The following is a 16,763-nucleotide window of genomic DNA, read 5'->3' on the forward strand; positions in this document are numbered from 1 at the left end:
ACTATAGCTACACATACATCTACATCTATAGCTGTAGCTACTCGTGTGGCAGCACGTTGAACTTGCACCACCATCGCAGCGGAATCGCTGTTCGCGGCTCGTGGGAAAGCCAAAGGTCTCCGGATTCTCACGAGCGTCCAGCACGTGCGGGTCGTGCGCCAGGATGGATCGATGGCCGATGGACGGGGACGCCTGGAAACCTGCTCCCTCCCACAGGATAATGAACACTATAGCTCTGAGTTCTGGGTTCTCAGTTCTGAGTTCCAAGTTCTGAGTTCCAAGTTCTGAGTTCTGTATTCTGGGTTCTGGAGTGCGTCACTCAAGGTATGGAGCCAAAGGAGCGCCGCACACACGTACACTCGTACACACACTCTTTGTTTTATTTCGTTAATGGATATTCTCGAACACAACTTTCTATAATGAAAATTGCGCTCTACCGACTAAAGTACTCGATTACATGTATAGTTTATGTAGGTAATTCTCACAAGACTGGTTTTCGTGCTCGATCGCTGGACGCAAAGTGGAGGGCATGGAGCCGCCGAATTGGAGGATTCAGAAGCTCCTAAGGCAAAGATTACAGTTGTTCACGGCTGACGCGTTCTCGTGGCGGTGCAGCTCCAAGCTGAGGGGTTCCGTGTCGTCCACCCAGGTCTCCAAGGTGCAGGAGCTCGACTGGTGGCTGGACTTCTGGGACTGCGAGAGGGATCTGGTGGCCGCCGCCGCCTGCCGCCACCTGGCATCGAAGTCCTCCCAGCGATCGCAGGCGTCGTCGTCCAGGGAGTTGCCGTTGATGTCCCACTTGACGATGGGGAAGTCGTCGTGGGGCGGCTCCATGATCACCACGTTGTGGTAGTTGCCCTCCAGCTTGGAGCCCAGACTGATGCTGCAGGGATGGTAGCGGCTGGGCGTGGAAATCCTCTGCTGCTGCTGCAACACCCTCCTTGGAGTGGCGTTCTGATGCTGCTGCACTGGCTGGTGTTTCTGCTGGTCCAGCTGCTGCTGCTGCTCCTGCTGCTGCTGCTCCTCCAGCTGCAGATCCAGGCTGGAATTGGAGGGTGTGTGGCGCAGGTAGCGCACGTTCTCCTTGTAGTTCACCCGCTCGAACTCGATGTTGGAGGAGAGGGTGGCCAGCACCTCGTAGCTGCTGCAGCTCACCAAGTACTTGGTGCGGAGGTCGTGCCTTCCGGCTTCCTGCTGCGGCACCTCCACCTCCTTGCACTCGCTCAGCTGCAGCTCCTCGTAGATGGCCTCCGTCGCCTGGCAGTTGCTGTTCACATCCAGCGCCAGTTCCCGCTGCAGCTCCGCCTCCACTTCCTCGTCGTAGGCATCCTCCTCGTCCAGCCGCTGCACGAACAGTTGCTTCGAGGTGGATATCTTGCGCAGGAACTGCAACAACACAAATCGATAGGGATAAACGCTAAGCGAGCGGCAACGCGGCGTATGATTAACATGCTGAAGGCACTGGCATGCGAACCCAACTGTTTACTTTCGTTCGGCGGTCTGCCATCGATTTTTTATTGATTACCCAGTGGCCAGAGCCACCCACTCTCGGGTTGCTAGACACTCGGACTAACCTTCAGACAGGACTTCTTGGTGCGCCTCAGCAAGTGCGACATCCTGGTGGCGATGGCGATGGCGATGGCGGTGTCTTTGTGTCGCTGCCGATTACTCCTCCCAAATGAAAAGGCGCAATTACTGCGGCTATTGTTGCCCTTCCACCAAACGCGGAGTCGTGACAATGAGCCGGGGCATGTGCCTCATCGCTGCTGCAGCCCGTTGGCCTATCCAAACAAAACTGAACGAGGAAGCGCCGCGTCGATTCCTCGCAGGTGGAGCAAGGACCTCCCATGCCGCGCTCGTGCCACATGACTCATGGCAGCGGCACGAGTGCACCGGGCAAAACGAGTGCGACTTGGTAAGCCCATTATTCAATTCAGTCAAAAAGGCTATTCTTTAAGTAGCCCAAAGGGTTGTTATGATAGGTGTTGATGAATATTGTCAATACTATTATATGTACTGATAATCATAGGAAGACAACTACCAGTATAAAAAAAAAATATTGTCGGAGTAAAGCAGCTGTTGATGAGTAATTTTCATAGAACAACTGTTGAACTAATATAAAATGCTTACAGATTTTAAGATACACATGTTTTCTCTGATATTTTGAGATACATATTTTTTGAAATAATTGAATTTGAAATAAGAAAAATATTTGTTGTTTTTTCTATTATTTCAAACAGTTATTGAGTTACTAGATTTTTGTTGTTTATTTTTTATCCGTTCTTGAAACCCATCACTTATCTATTTATGTTTATCCAACAAGTGAAGCTCACGAATATTTCTCACTGTGTTCTGGGGAGCAGTGCAAGGGCCAGCTGAGAGCCTCTGCCGCTCTGCCGGCACAGGCGCAGTATAATCCAAGCGCACAGATTGCCAATCTCGAGTGGGTCGCCCCTAATGCGGTAATGGCCCGGCTTAGAACCCACTCCTACCCCCTCCCCCTCCCCATTCCCTCCCTCCCATCTGATCCCCTCCCCTTTGAACGCCACGAACGAAGGTCCTCGAATAGCCGGTCAAGTGCCTGGGGCGCTTCAGTGGGCCAAAGGTGAGTCCTGCTCCCTGATTATTGTTGTTCGCGTGGCTGATGAAGGCGCCAACTTGGCGCTGCCGTCCATGGCAGGTTTACTGAGGAACTATTTCCGGAGTGGGTTGCCACGAGACTTGCGGGCGGTGGTCACATAACTACATACATATGAGTGAAAATATTTACCCGCAGGTGTTGCGCGAATTATGTTATAAATAGTGCGTCAATGCCACGAATGTTCGAGGGGAAGCGATTTGTTTTATAATTCCCCCGAACACAAATTATACGCTTGGGCACATTTAAACGCACTGTTTCATTCTATTCTTAGCTGAAAGTAACTGTAGGGCTTAATAAAATATCTTTGAATAACTATGCTATATAATATATTTTCAGATACATTAGTATAATACGAATTTTAAAAATATGTTTTGTTTCAAGATTCCAACATTTAATAAATGGTAATCGGTTGACAAGAGCTTATATTTCAAAAACAGAACTATAGCTTAAATGTTCTTAAGAGAATATATTTTTGTTTACTTCAAGAGAAATTATTTTCAGAAGTAATTTACATATTTGAATAATTCTCAGCTAAATGCTCAATAACTCAAATTACTCAAAATTTTTTATAAAAACAGGGCGTTGTACTTTGGCTTATCAGCAAGTTGATTCGAAATAATATATTTGTTAGGATGTCAACTAGACCTAAAAGTGATAATAAAAAAGTTTATTAAAGGCAGACGCTGATTAGATATTACTGACTTGTGACCCAAATTGATTTTCCACGTTTGGAAAACCTTTAAAAAAATTTTACATTTGTAAACCGTTTTATTTTAAATTGTGGCTTTAGTGTGGCTTTAAGTAAAAGAGTAGCTGGATAATAGTTTATAATTTGTTGCTTAAAATGTAAATGTTGTGCAAGTTTGTGTGGCTTTCGAATCAATAGCTATGGGAACTCCTGGGACTGACGGCTGAGTTAATGACATTTGCATGTAAATTTCCAGCAAATTAGGCAAATGATTTAAACGCATTTAGTTGTAAAAAAGAGCGAAACCCGTTTGCAATTCAACATGCTATGTGTGTTGAAGTTCAAACTCGAATTTTCGGTGAGCACTTTACAGCCTGTCCTCGATTTGTCACATCACTCAAAGTGAGGAGTGTTCACTGTGGTTTCGGGTTAGTTTTCAAATCGCATCGGAAACTGGAGAACAGAAGTCGAGTGAATGATGACACTCGCAGCAAATTGCAATCAAATCGCAATGATTCGGATGTATTCGATGGATAGATCCTTCGACCATGACAAGATCCTTTTTTCGGTCATCGCTCAATACTTTTGTCTGAGGTTTTTGACAGTTATCATTCCGGGGATTGCAACTCCTTTTTTTTGTAACATCTTCGCTGATGGCCGAAGGGAGTGCGAAAAAATATTGATGGGCCCAACCAATTAAAGGTTGATTGATAGGACACTCCAGCGAGCCGGCGATGAAGAGCGGCAATTGCCAATATCGATTTCAAAGGTTTGATTTTAATTTTTAATTGCTCAGTGCAAGGCACTCGACGACTCGAGGACTCGAGGGATGGCTGTTAAATTGGCCAGGACAACAGACCACAACAACCCTCCCATCGGCCACGCACACTTCTATTATTATTACTATTATTGTCATTGCCGTGGAATTTGCTAGGGGTGTGTAGGGGTTCGAAGCGAATCTCCAGCGATCTCCATCTCCGTCCAGAGTTCAGAGGCGGTGTGAAGTGCGTTGTGACCTCGGGGCAAGTGTCGATTATGCACGACTTGATGGCCTGCTGAAAATTTAAATTTTATTGGTTTTACACGCCCGTGCAGCCGCGCGAGAGCATTAAAATTATTTACGATGCCAAATATTGTTGGTTGTAAATTACGCACTCTGCAAAAATATTATTCAGAGGGAGAAAGGGAAATGGGGCGGGTAACGGCCATTCCGATCGCTTGACCTTTCGCCGCTAATTAGAGCCTCATTGTTTGAGGTTGAGGAACGTTTTCGGAGCGTGTTTCCAAATGCCTCGCAAGTCTGTTGCGATTCGGACACAAGTCGTTCGCTGATAACAATTCTATTATATAGACGCAGTCGGACAGTCACGATTTCCCCATTCAGTTACTCAGTTGGGGGAAGAGCGCGATGGCGAGCGGTAATCCGGAGATCCAGTTCTACGAGCACGAGCTCAGCATCCGCCGGGTGATCGAGCAGTCTGACTTGCAGGCTCTGGACCAGGCCCTCAACATCTGCGACCTGTCCAGCGTGGAGAGGAAGCACCGCCTCTGGCAGGAGCAGCTGCCCAGGATCAAGCCCTACTACGCCGTCAAGTGCAACGACGACCCGCTGGTGGTCGAGTTGCTCGCGGATCTCGGAGCTGGATTCGACTGCGCCTCCAAGAACGAACTGAAACAGGTGGGTGTCCAGAAGCATTATGATATGATTATGATATACATCCTATACTTGTGCAATATAAAGAACAAATGACTTCGGAATAATATAATTATATTCTTATTATGATATACTACCTATAACTGTGCAAAATAAAGAACAAATGACTTCGGAGAGTAATGAAAACGATTCAAGGCTTTTAAACAGAGGAAATCTGTGTGTACACATTTCAATGGAATATTTCGGCACTTAAATCTGTTGCTATGGCTCCCCACTTAAACCTAGATTGTAATCACTTTATAGTAATAAAGTAATTCACTGATAACATGATATTTTGTTTTAATATACAAACTAATATTCTCACTCATATTTATTTGAGTTGATATTTCTCGCTGACATTGTATATTCATTGATACATTTGTATACTGTTTAACTTTATTATAAAAAGTTTATTAATATTTATCAATTTCTATAGGTGCTTGGCTTCGACGTCCCACCAGAGCGAATCATCTTCGCCAATCCCTGTCGGCCTGTCAGCCATCTGGAGTACGCCAAGGAGAACAACGTGGCCAATGGCACGGTGGACAATGAGTTCGAGGTGTACAAGCTGCACGAGCACTATCCCAACTCCAAGTAGGTTCCCCTCGTCCGCTGTTGAATACCAGAAGTAAATTTCGGAAACATTTCAGTCTGATTGTGAGATTCAAGAGCGAGGCCAAGGAGGCGCAATGTCCGCTGGGCGACAAGTTCGGTTGCGATGCGGATGTGGATGCCGCGGCCCTAATGCTTTTGGCCAAGTCCTTGGACCTGAAGGTGACCGGAACCAGTTTCCACGTGGGCTCTGGCTGCAGTGAGCTGGAGGCCTACGACCGGGCCATCAAGAAGGCCAAGAACCTTTTCAAGCTCGGCGAACTGCTGGGTTTCGAAATGGATTTTCTGGACATTGGCGGCGGGTTTCCTGGCAGCGATGACGAGAAGTTTAGGCGGGTGGGTTCCATAAAATATGTAATAATGAGTAAGTTATCAAAGTGTAAACTTTTACAGATAGCTGGGAGTATCAACACCTCGGTGCAGCGCCATTTCCCCGACGAGCGGGTCCAAATAATCGCCGAACCAGGACGTTTCTTTGTTGCGGCTGCCTTCACTTTGGTCTGCAAAATCCACGCCAAGCGGGAGGTCCGCAGTGAGGACGGGAAGTTGGACACCATAATGTACTATCTGAACGATGGTGTCTACGGATCCTTCAACTGCATCCTGTACGATCATCAAGTGGTGACTGCAGAACATTATCTGGTAAGAATCAGAATGGAGTGTCCATTATATTCAAACAAGAAAAGAAACCTGCTATTTCTTATTATTTCGAATTAGATATGTTTAGGTAAAGAAAGTTTGTCGAATTTCTCCTTACCTCAATGGAATCTAAATGATTTAGAAGTCAAGTCTTTATAAAACTTTAAAATTATAATATATCGCGAGCCATATGTATTATATAAATGTTTTAAAAAACAAGAAAGGAACGGTATAACGAGACTTTGACATCATTTCTTAGATTTTGTAAGATATCTTTAAAACTGAGTGATTAGCTTGAGAAACTATGGTGATGCTGATCAACTAAATATATACTTTATAAAATTGAAATATCCTCTGTAAGGGTTTAAAGATAAGTTAGTTAAACGTGTATTTTTTAAAACCATTCTCAACTAAATTAGATGAACTAAAGATAATTTAAATTTGCTATTTTTCAATACATTACCTATTTTTCCAGGAGGAATCTGATGACTTACCCCTTTTGAAGTCCTTGATTTGGGGTCCCAGTTGTGATGCTTTTGATAAGGTGAGCATAAAATTGTATTTCCACTCCTAAATAAACTGCGATGCATCCTTCCCTTCTTAGATATCAGAGGACCTGCTCCTGCCAAACCTAAACCGAGGTGATCTGTTGGGGTTCCGCAATATGGGAGCTTATACCATGCCCATTGCCAGTCCCTTCAATGGATTTGATGTTCCAAAGACTCTATATTTTAAAGCCATATGACTAAATGGTTTCTTGGGCAAAATAAATGAACCAATATATTGCATACACATGTATAGAAGACTTTGATTTATTGATTACAAGATGCCGAGATGTAAAACAAACCTAAATGCGCGACTTCATATGTAAGAAGCTTACATTTTTTGGAAGCGGTTCAAACAAGCAAATTTTTGGAAGTGCATTTTCTTGCCACAATTAGATTAATTATTTTACAACAACTTTTTAATATCAGAACTATTGTATGGTATATCAACCTTATATTTTTTAACTTTCTAAAGAGTTTTGTGCAATTAGACATAGCCTTCTTTTTGGCGAATGTATTTTTTTTAGCAACATGTTAGGAACATTGTTGCGGTTTGACCAACAAAAAGCTCATTTAAACATCCATCTAGTTCCAGCTGCCAGTTTGGACACAACATTTTGGCTAATAACCATTAAGTTTGGGAAATAACATTGTGCAAAAACGAATCTGATAGATCAGTTGTGATCTGCACGAGATGGAGAGCAGTAATCCAAAAACGCATTTCTACGAAAAAGAGCTCGACATCCGCCACGTGATCGAGGAGTCCGACTTACAGAACCTGGACCAGGCACTCAACATTTGCGATCTGTCCAGCTTGGAGAGGAAACTTCGTCTCTGGCAGAAACTGATGCCCAAGATAAAACCGCATTATGCCGTCAAATGCAATGACAATCCGGTGGTGGTGAAGTTTCTAGCGGATCTTGGAATTGGATTCGACTGTGCATCGAAAAACGAACTGAAACTGGTGGGTTCTCTTCACAAATGATAAGCTTTAAAAATAGTTTTGTTTCTATAAATCTTTATTTCCATCGAATAAACAGGAATGATGATAAGGTGATAGTTCTACATTTATTCGTACATACAGGAATATTGATAAAGTCTCTCTTTGTTGGTTTTCTATTTGGCAATTTCGGTTTGAATACACGATGACCTCATCACTATTTATTATGCTAAACAACCTGCTGCCGTTTCAGGTGCTCGGCTTCGGTGTTTCACCTGAACGAATCATTTTCGCACATCCGTGTCGTCCTGTCAGCCACTTGAAGTTCGCCAAGAAGCAGAAGGTGCTCAATGGAACGGTGGACAACGAGTACGAGATCTACAAGCTGCACAAGCACTATCCCAACTCCAAGTGGGTTTCATCCGATCTCAGTGTTTTGAGGAGTTGATAAGGTGTTGTTCGTTTCAGTCTCATCGTGAGATTCAAAAGTGAGGCCAAGAAGGCGTTGTGTCCCCTGGGCGACAAATATGGTTGTGATGCAGCAGCGGATGGCGCGGCCCTAATGCTTTTGGCCAAGGCTTTAAAACTTAAGGTGACTGGCACCAGTTTCCACGTGGGTTCCGGATGCAGCGAGGTTGAGGCCTTCGATCGGGCGATCGAGAAGGCCGAGAACATCTTCAGGGCCGGCGAATTCATTGGCCACGATATGAACTTACTGGATATTGGAGGCGGCTTTCCCGGCATCGACGATAACATGTTCGGAAAGGTGGGTTACGGGAATTCACGGTAGCTGTGATTTCGGATAACACTCCTATACCCCTATGTTTCTCAGATGGCGGAGGCTGTCAACTCTTCAGTGCAGCTCCGCTTTCCCGATGAGCGTGTCCAAATAATCGCCGAACCAGGGCGATTCTTTGTGGGAGCTGCTTACACTTTGATCTGCAAGGTTCATGCCAAGCGAGAAGTCCGCAGTAAAGATGGAAAGCTGGATCAGTTGATGTACTACCTAAATGATGGCATATTCGGTGCATTCGCGGGACTCTTTTACTATCCCGAACCGGTGACTCCTCAGCTTTACTTGGTAAGAAAACGATTTAACAAAAAGAACTTCATAGGTCCCTCTGGAAGCTAGCTTTCTCCTGGCTTTATTTTCAAGTCCATAATGTACTTCAACTAGATGCCTTGCCTGTTGGCAAATATATTTATATATACTGTATACCCTTGCAGAGCAAAATCGTCATGGCTTCGATGTTGTTTAGGCCTTATGCATTTTGATCGACATATTTGATCTTGTTTTATGAAAATTTTGACTTATTTAGGATGAAGCTGAAAATATGCCAAAGTTTAGATCTGTGATTTGGGGACCAAGCTGCGATGCACTGGATAAGGTGAATTATTTGCTTGAAATAATCAAAACCATGGAGTTTCACCACATTTCCATTTAACCATCAGATATCGGGAGACCTGTTCTTACCCAACTTGAACCCGGGGGATCTTTTGGGGTTTCGCAACATGGGAGCCTACGCAATGCCCATTGCCAGTCCCTTCAATGGATTCGACGTGCCTGAGACTCGGTTCTATCGAGCTAAATGACTTTATTTCATTTTGAATGTTTTTTTTTTAGCTTGCTTCAAAAAAACCATATGCAAAAATACGATAATTTGGTTTTTGAACTGAAACAATTCCCTGGTTATGTGACATACTATATATTACATTATTATAAAAAACACCAAATCCTATTTGGGGATCCAGCGGTGTTCTATATTTATTATAACCTTATTTGTTTATTTATTTATTTTTTATTAACCCTTTTGACGGGTGACTTCTTCATAAGACGAAAAATAACTTGAAAAGCCCCATAAATAGATTCAAAACCCGAGAGACCCCGCACATCCGTGCAAACACACAACAAGAGATTCAATTGCTTGCATTTGTAACCAACATGGATTCTTTATTAGTTAGATTATCGGTGTTCCCGTGGGGGAGCTACTGCTCACATGGAGAGCATTGTTTGCATGCCCAGCTTTCGATGGGGTTCTGTTGTTAGCAATATTTCGAAGAGAACAGCTCTAGCCAAAGGAAACTGACCCGAATCGGGGCTGCGGCGAGTTCTCTAGAAAATATTTCCGGTACCGCGACCGCGACCGCTCCCTTCGCTCCGACCCCTTCGTTCCGCCGCCCACCAGTGGGTGGCTACTGACCCAAGCCACCGGTCGATCGGGCGGGGGATCGGAGGGGGAGGATCGGGAATGGGGAGCGGAGGCGGAAGCGGGCGGATCGGAGTGTCCTGTGTCAATCGCTAATCGAGTTACAACTTAGTTTGCATAGACATAATTGAAAAGGTACGTACGTATGAGTGTATAAAAGTATATGTATAAAAAATTTCAAAAATTCCACTCTGCATATACATTTGCTTAACTCGCTTCCTGCGTAAATATCAAACTTGCCAGATGCCTCAAAAATGTAAGTAAATTCTATAAAATGTCTCTATCTTAGCAGTGTGTCGAGCCATCCGAGTGTCTTACTACTGGGAGCTCTTGATATGTCACGATATAATAACAATTTAACGATATGCATTTTTCATTTCTCATTTTCGTAATGGTAATGGATACTGGTTACTGGATACTGGATACTGGATACTGGATACTGGGAACGGGATCGGGATTGGGAGTACTTGCCCCTTCTTCGTGGCAAATAAAGAGTACAAACTACTTATTCCATAATCAGTTCTTGGTGATTGATGCAAATGACGTGTTCTCTTGTGTCTTCCCCCGTTTCGCCTTGCCTCTGGCCCCCAAAGTGGAGCCGCAATTGGTAACAGTTGAGAGGATAAGCCTGGTGCACGGATAAACTCGCTGAGCCTTAAATTTGTAGGTTGGATTGCTCTGGGGTGCAGAAGGGCTGGAAACTGGTGACTGGTGACGGGGGCTACGAAACGCGTTAGTAATGATTGTATCTCACAACACCGACGACAAGACGACGATAGACGATAGACTACACATAGTAAACGGGTATCCTTTATCCTTACAACACATTGTACACTGTAAATTGTACGCAGTATTGTGCCTCGTACATTGTACTGATTAACGCGTATAACAACGAATTCCCTCGCTTAAACGTAACAATATTCTGATATGTTTTGGGTTTCGGTTTGGTTTGGTTTGGTTTGCTTTCATTTGATTTGGTTTGGATTTCCCTCCGCAGGTGCACTGGTGCCTGAATCAAGCCTTACATCTAATACGAATACGAATCTCCTCCCGCTGGCCCATCTCGGCCAGCCTTCCCTTCGAGTCGAGCTACTGTGCAAGTCTGGAGTGGATTGGATTGGGTGGTTGGTTGGTTGGTTGGTTGGTTGGTTGGGGTGGTGCTGCTGCCGCTGCCACTGCCACTGCCGCTGCAGGTGCGTCAATTCAACAAGGTGATTGCGATTGGGTGTCGGCTTTCTCAGAGTCTAATTACTGGCAGAGCTGCATAACTCACGGACTCTCTATGATCTATAAGAAAACATACAATACAATACAAACACAGAAATGGTTTGTAGACGTACGAGGGTCTGTGATCTGGGGTCTAGTGGCGTTCTTTTTGTTTTTGGGGGATCTTTGTGGCTTTGTTAACCGAATCAAACCGAATTGAACTGGGCTGGCGACCGCACCGTTTTCTATCACTGATCACCGATCACCGGATCACCGATCACTGAGTCTTGAGGTGGAACTGAAACTGAAACTGAACTGAAGCTGAAACTGACCCACACAGAACATCGCGTCTAGCTGGACAGATGCGGCTTAGACGCTAGTCAGAAAGGCCACGCTACACACGGCAATCTGGGCCAGGATGTTCACTTGCAGGATCCGCATCAGCCCGCCGCTGGTGGGCGAGGGACTCACATTGAGGCCGGCGCAGTGCATCTTCTCGGTGGGCATGGCCTGCACGAAGTACTCGCGGTTGTCCAGCGACATGTGGCACAGCGGCTTCTTCTTCTGCGACATTTCGTCGTCCTTGTTCTTCAGGTCCTCCAGCAGCTTGGGGAACCAGGTCAGCTCGCAGGAGCAGTTCAGCGGGTTATCTGCGCGAGGAGATCAAGTCTTTAATTTAGTTTGAATATGAAGGTACTCTTGGGTGGCCGTGACTTGCCGGTTATGTCGATGATGCGGAGCGTGTCGATGACCGGCTCCATTATGTCCTGCGGAATGCGCTGCAGCTTGTTGTTCTGCAGGTTCAGCGTCTCCAGCGAGTTGAGGTTCTCGAACAGAAGACTCGGCAGAACCTTGATGCTGTTAAATACAAAAACAAGAGAGTTATGCTTGGTCTTAATCTATTATTTTAGCCTAAAGTGTTTTATTAGCTTTAAAAGAAGAAGTTCTTACAATATAGGATTTCACTAAACAACTCTGTTTCAGAGAAAACATTATCTCTTGTTTTTAATGTTCAGGATAATCAATTTAACCTTTAAGTTCTAAATTATCCACAGAATGTCATTCAACTTGCTCATTGGACTATTATGAAATGTTAAAAAATTTTCAAGTTAAAGAAATAAATATAGAAGAATTCTTTAAGAGATTCTACAAAATTTCTCCAATTTAAAGCCCTACAAACATTCTTACACATTTCTATGTAATGCCGTTGTTTTAACAATACGAGTAAAAAATCTTAAGTTATGCAGACTTTTTTAGAACCGTTTAGTGGGGAATATTTAGAAAACAAATCTTACTCATTCTTCTGCAAATTGAGGAAAGTAAGAGAGTCCCCGAATCCAGTGAAGGCATCCTCGGCCAAGACATTAATGTTGTTATTGCGCAAATCCAAGTGGCGGAGGCGATGCAACGGACGCAAAGCCTCGCTGGGAATGGAGTGGATTTGATTGTCGCCCAGACGCAGATACTGCAGATTCTCTGGTGAAGCAGAAGTGCTTTTAAAACAATATTCTAACAAACGAGCAGACGGACAACCAACCTTCCAGACCCTTGAAGGCGTCCTTGTCAAGCGAACTGATCTTGTTGCCCTCCAGCTCCAAGGAGTTCAGCTGGGTGAGGTGGCTGAAGACATTGGCAGGCACGGTGGTGATCATGTTGTGGGCCAATATCAACGAGTCCAAACTTTGCAGTCCTGTTCAAGAGGGAAGCACTTAATAAACTAACTTTTTAAAATAGTAAGTTGTAATAAATACCTTCGAAATCGCCTTCGCTTATGGTGCGGATCTTGTTCTCCTGGATCTCCAACTTCTTTAAAGTGGTCAAAATGGAAAGAGCTTTTTGCGGAACGCTGCTCAGATCGTTGCCACCCAAATTCAAGCGTTTTAGTTTGCTGAAAAGTACAGTAGATGTAGCAAAGAAATACCAATTGTATTACATTTATTATTTACTCCTCTAGTCCTCGGAATGCCTCGGGATCGATCTGCGTGATCTTGTTCTCGTAGAGCGTGAGGATCTCCAGGGTCTCCAGTCCCTCGAAGGCGTTGTTGTGGATCGAGGTGATTTTGTTGTGGTTCAGATTGAGGATCAACAGGTGGAACAGGTGCTGCAGGGCCTGCGAGGGCACCGTCTTCATTTGGTTGAGCGACACATCCAGCTGGGTAAGTCCAGGGCCTATGGCAATCAAAGGGGGAGAAATGATAAATCAGAACTACATGGGCAAGCCTCTTAGTTACCCAGTGAGCTCAAGGCGTTCTCCTCGATGGCCGCCAGGCTGCTGTTGTGGATGGTCAGGTGGCGGATGTCCAGGGCCAGGAAGACGAAGCCCTGCAGCTTGGGCAGGTTGTTGTGGCGCAGCTTCAGGTAGAAGATGATGGGGCTCTTGCCCTTGAGCGTGCCCATCGACTTGGTGATGTGGACCAGGTCCGTGGTCTCGCACAGGATGTCCAGTCCGTTCTTCTTCACCGTGCAGATGCAGGGCGCGATGGCGCTCTGCTCGGGGCAGACCTGCGCCTGCGGGGTTCCCTGGCCCGAGACCTGGGGCACCTGGGTCAGCACCTGCAGCACCTGCAGCACCACCGCCACCACGAGCATCGACTGCAGCTCGAGCCTCGCCATGCTGAACACCTGCTGGTGGGTTGACCCTCGGCTCTCGGGGGTGACTCTGTAGGCGAAGGATGTCCCGCGGGGTTGCCAAGAGCGCTTCTCGTGGCTTTCGCTTCGTCCGCCTCGTTCTCTGATGCTGCTGATGCCGCTGATGAGTGGTGCTATCTACAACGGCTATTGCCGTAGCCCTGTGTGCAAAAGGAGAAGGAAAGGGAGAAGGAGAATCCGAATCAGAATCAGAATCAGAATGAGAAGAGGTTCGGTTAGGGGACTTCAATTGGGCGCACAATGCGCGATTCTTATTTGGGTTGTGTGCCCGCGGATTAAATATAAATTGCCCGCAATTGGGCTGTCCGTCCGGCGGTTCTTGTCACTGTTGTCGCTCTCCTCTCCTCTAAGCTCCGGCTCACTCGCTCCCTCTCGCTCGCTCTTTTGGTCTCACCTAAATTGTTTGTCCGTCCGCGGCTGGCGAGTGCCAAATGAAACATGCCTCCAGTGCCACCGAGATGCAACAAATCCGACGGGCTCTCTCCGCTCGGCTTCTCGGCTTTTGTGGGGCAGCTGGAGTCGAACTGCCGCACGCTCTTCCTTTCTTTCCTTTCGTTTTCGGGGGTGGCTACGGGGCGTATGCGTAATGGCCGTGTGCCAACTGGGTTAGTGTGTGTGTATAACGATGTAACGGAAAATCGATACGTCGACGTCGAGAGGTTGTTGAATGGCCCGTTTGTTTGTATTTGTTGCTTCGCTCCTCACTAATTCAACAGTCCTCGAACGCCCCTTTCCTCCTTCTTTCTTTCTTTTTTTTGCTCCTTAATCCTTTGTCCCTTAGTATCGATGTGCTGGCAGGTTGCCTTCGCCAGTGCTTTTCCACTGGATTCCACTCGATGCCACTGAATTCCGTTACATCCACAGAGTGTCAACCAGGATCCAACTTCTGGCCCTTCTGGCTCCGCCAGACTCTTCTCAGCCCTCGCGAATCAGTTGCAGCGTTGCATTCCCTACGCTAACCCACTGGCAAGCCCCCAAATCCTGAGTCCTGAATCCTGAATCCCGAATCCTGAATCCAGAGCCCAGAATCGGAAAGTGTAAGAAGCGTTTCGAAGCGTCAGGTGATGGAAGGTGAAGCACGTTTGGTTGGCAAAACCGACGATTGCGGACTGAGAGCACTCGGCGTGAAATTGAATATATCATCCCAGTTTGCTCTCGGGGTTCGCTCGAGCTTTTCCAAGCTCTTCCAAAGCTTCAGCCAGCGCTCAAAACAATCTCTTTCAGAGGCTCCTACGGAGGAAGGAACCGGATTAGTTATCAAACGTACTCGTTTCTAGGCGAAAGCAAGTGCATTTTAATAATAAGCTGATAAAGTCTGATCTTGATTAATGTCTTTATTGTTTAACCTTTCCCGTCAATGCCATGACAGGTTTTTATTGAAGAAATAAAGCAAAACAATCGAGAATACATTTCTCAAAACATATATTATAATACATTTCTTTTTTAAATTCTAGAGCAGGAATATTGTTTAATTTTGCCACAAGGTAGTTTATTATTAAAAGTATTATCTGCTCGTAGGCGCAGTATAATAATCATGAGTACAAACCGAATTCGATTGTCAACCACAAGAATGTTGAATATAGGAAATAAATATAGAAAATATAGGAAATAAATTGCAAGTATCAATATTTGACTTAAATTTCGCAACCAAAGTTAAATAAAATTAATTAACACGCATAAAAAGAATTTGGAAATTTTGCCAAATTACAGATCGGATCGACGGCCCGCGCAAATTCGACTGGTAAACAGAACTCCGCAGCTTTAACTTCATTAGCATATATCGGGATCCTAAGAATCATATTCCATAGCCATAGCTTACGCGTTTGTATTCCATTGTACAAATTATGTTATCCTTGGCTTGAAAAGGCTTAGGTGAAAAAATAATACTTATAAATATTTTATAGATCCAGGGATACCAATATTCAATTGTATAGATTACCCCGGCTTTAAGTACTAATGAGGTTAAAAACGCTTATCTCTTCGTGTTACATAATGATTACAGGTGAATCTTCCTTTTTTAATATGCAAGTACCGGTTACTTAGTAGATACTAATATTGATGGCAATGGGAGTACAACACCATCTATGGCAATTTTTCGAAACTAACCGCCCATTTGTTTTAACATGACGACACCTGGCGGACAGAAGTTAAGGCAAAACACTTGCTATAAACTTTAAACAGCTTGCAAAATGTTTGCATGTTTTGCTATAATAATTATTTAACGTCAACTGTTATTACTCATATGATACTGCTTTACGGTGCTGTTAAGCTTTGCTTTCACTGAATTTACAATACGTAGCTTATGTTAAGGATGCTGTTACGAATGCTGCTTTAAACTGCTTTTACGATAGCTGTTAGCACAGCTGTGTTAAAAAATGTGTCGACACTTGCCTATTAAACATTGTTATAAACCTTTAACTGCTTGTAGTCCACTGTAATATTTATTTCACGGCTCCTGATATTTCTGCCATTATTTCTGCTTTTCAGCTGAAGTAAATAGTGATGTTTATACTGCTTGCATATCAATAAAATCTTATAGAATTGTTGATACAGCTACAATTATACTGGTATTGGACTGCTTATTAACTGCTTTTGCGAGAGTTGTTATACCAGCTGTATTTAATTGTGTCGACACCTGCCGGCCGAAATTAAAAGCATTGCTTTGTTTGAACTGCTTGCAGGTCCGCTCTAATATTGCCGTTATGTCTACTATTCTCACTGCTGTTAATCCAGCTGCGTTTACAGCTGGTGTTTCAACTTCTGTGAGCACTGCTTGATTACTGCTGTAATTGATTCCTAAAAAATCATTTAATTGAAGGTTTTATTCACTTTCGGGCCAATTTAAATTTCAGGTTAAATAATAAAAAATAATCAATTTATTTCAAATAAAAGTTATATATTATTAACGAAAACGTTGAAGTTATTTTAAATATATTACAGCTA

The 16,763-nt window shown here is 44.5% G+C and overlaps 4 protein-coding genes across 7 annotated transcripts; 2 read left to right on the plus strand and 2 right to left on the minus strand.

The window, feature by feature from the left end:
- Positions 1-237: 237 nt before the first annotated feature.
- Positions 238-1,799, minus strand: LOC108101456 (putative uncharacterized protein DDB_G0268364). The gene is made up of 2 exons (XM_017205799.2): positions 1,575-1,799; positions 238-1,386 (listed from the first exon to the last, which is right to left on the minus strand). Exons 1-2 carry the CDS (start codon positions 1,614-1,616, stop codon positions 553-555), a joined length of 876 nt encoding a protein of 291 aa, XP_017061288.1. The 5' UTR covers positions 1,617-1,799; the 3' UTR covers positions 238-552.
- A 2,910-nt stretch (positions 1,800-4,709) lies between these two features.
- On the plus strand, positions 4,710-7,067 carry LOC108101450 (ornithine decarboxylase 1). The gene is made up of 6 exons (XM_017205788.1): positions 4,710-5,007; positions 5,459-5,616; positions 5,673-5,970; positions 6,028-6,276; positions 6,749-6,817; positions 6,878-7,067. The coding sequence occupies exons 1-6, from the start codon at positions 4,738-4,740 to the stop codon at positions 7,016-7,018; spliced, it is 1,185 nt and encodes a 394-aa protein (XP_017061277.1). The 5' UTR covers positions 4,710-4,737; the 3' UTR covers positions 7,019-7,067.
- A 355-nt stretch (positions 7,068-7,422) lies between these two features.
- LOC108101472 (ornithine decarboxylase 2-like) lies at positions 7,423-9,374 on the plus strand. The gene is made up of 6 exons (XM_017205818.2): positions 7,423-7,782; positions 8,012-8,169; positions 8,227-8,524; positions 8,591-8,839; positions 9,078-9,146; positions 9,211-9,374. Exons 1-6 carry the CDS (start codon positions 7,513-7,515, stop codon positions 9,349-9,351), a joined length of 1,185 nt encoding a protein of 394 aa, XP_017061307.1. The 5' UTR covers positions 7,423-7,512; the 3' UTR covers positions 9,352-9,374.
- A 305-nt stretch (positions 9,375-9,679) lies between these two features.
- LOC108101572 (leucine-rich repeat-containing protein let-4) lies at positions 9,680-14,925 on the minus strand. Of its 4 annotated transcripts, none has more exons than XR_001772101.2 (9): positions 14,215-14,925; positions 13,403-13,960; positions 13,118-13,340; positions 12,923-13,059; positions 12,709-12,861; positions 12,467-12,647; positions 11,890-12,029; positions 11,306-11,821; positions 9,680-11,252 (listed from the first exon to the last, which is right to left on the minus strand). XR_001772101.2 is itself a non-coding variant. In XM_017205984.2 (9 exons), the coding sequence occupies exons 2-9, from the start codon at positions 13,782-13,784 to the stop codon at positions 11,235-11,237; spliced, it is 1,413 nt and encodes a 470-aa protein (XP_017061473.1). In that variant the 5' UTR covers positions 13,785-13,960; positions 14,215-14,925; the 3' UTR covers positions 9,680-11,234. The 4 variants fall into 4 exon arrangements, 3 of the variants coding, with proteins under 3 accessions (XP_017061473.1, XP_017061472.1, XP_017061471.1); XM_017205984.2 differs by having other exon boundaries at positions 11,643-11,821; XM_017205983.2 differs by having other exon boundaries at positions 11,504-11,821.
- Positions 14,926-16,763: the final 1,838 nt, after the last annotated feature.

Source organism: Drosophila ficusphila, unplaced genomic scaffold (genome assembly GCF_018152265.1).
Source record: "Drosophila ficusphila isolate 14025-0441.05 unplaced genomic scaffold, ASM1815226v1 contig_414, whole genome shotgun sequence".
Lineage (NCBI taxonomy): Eukaryota > Metazoa > Arthropoda > Insecta > Diptera > Drosophilidae > Drosophila > Drosophila ficusphila.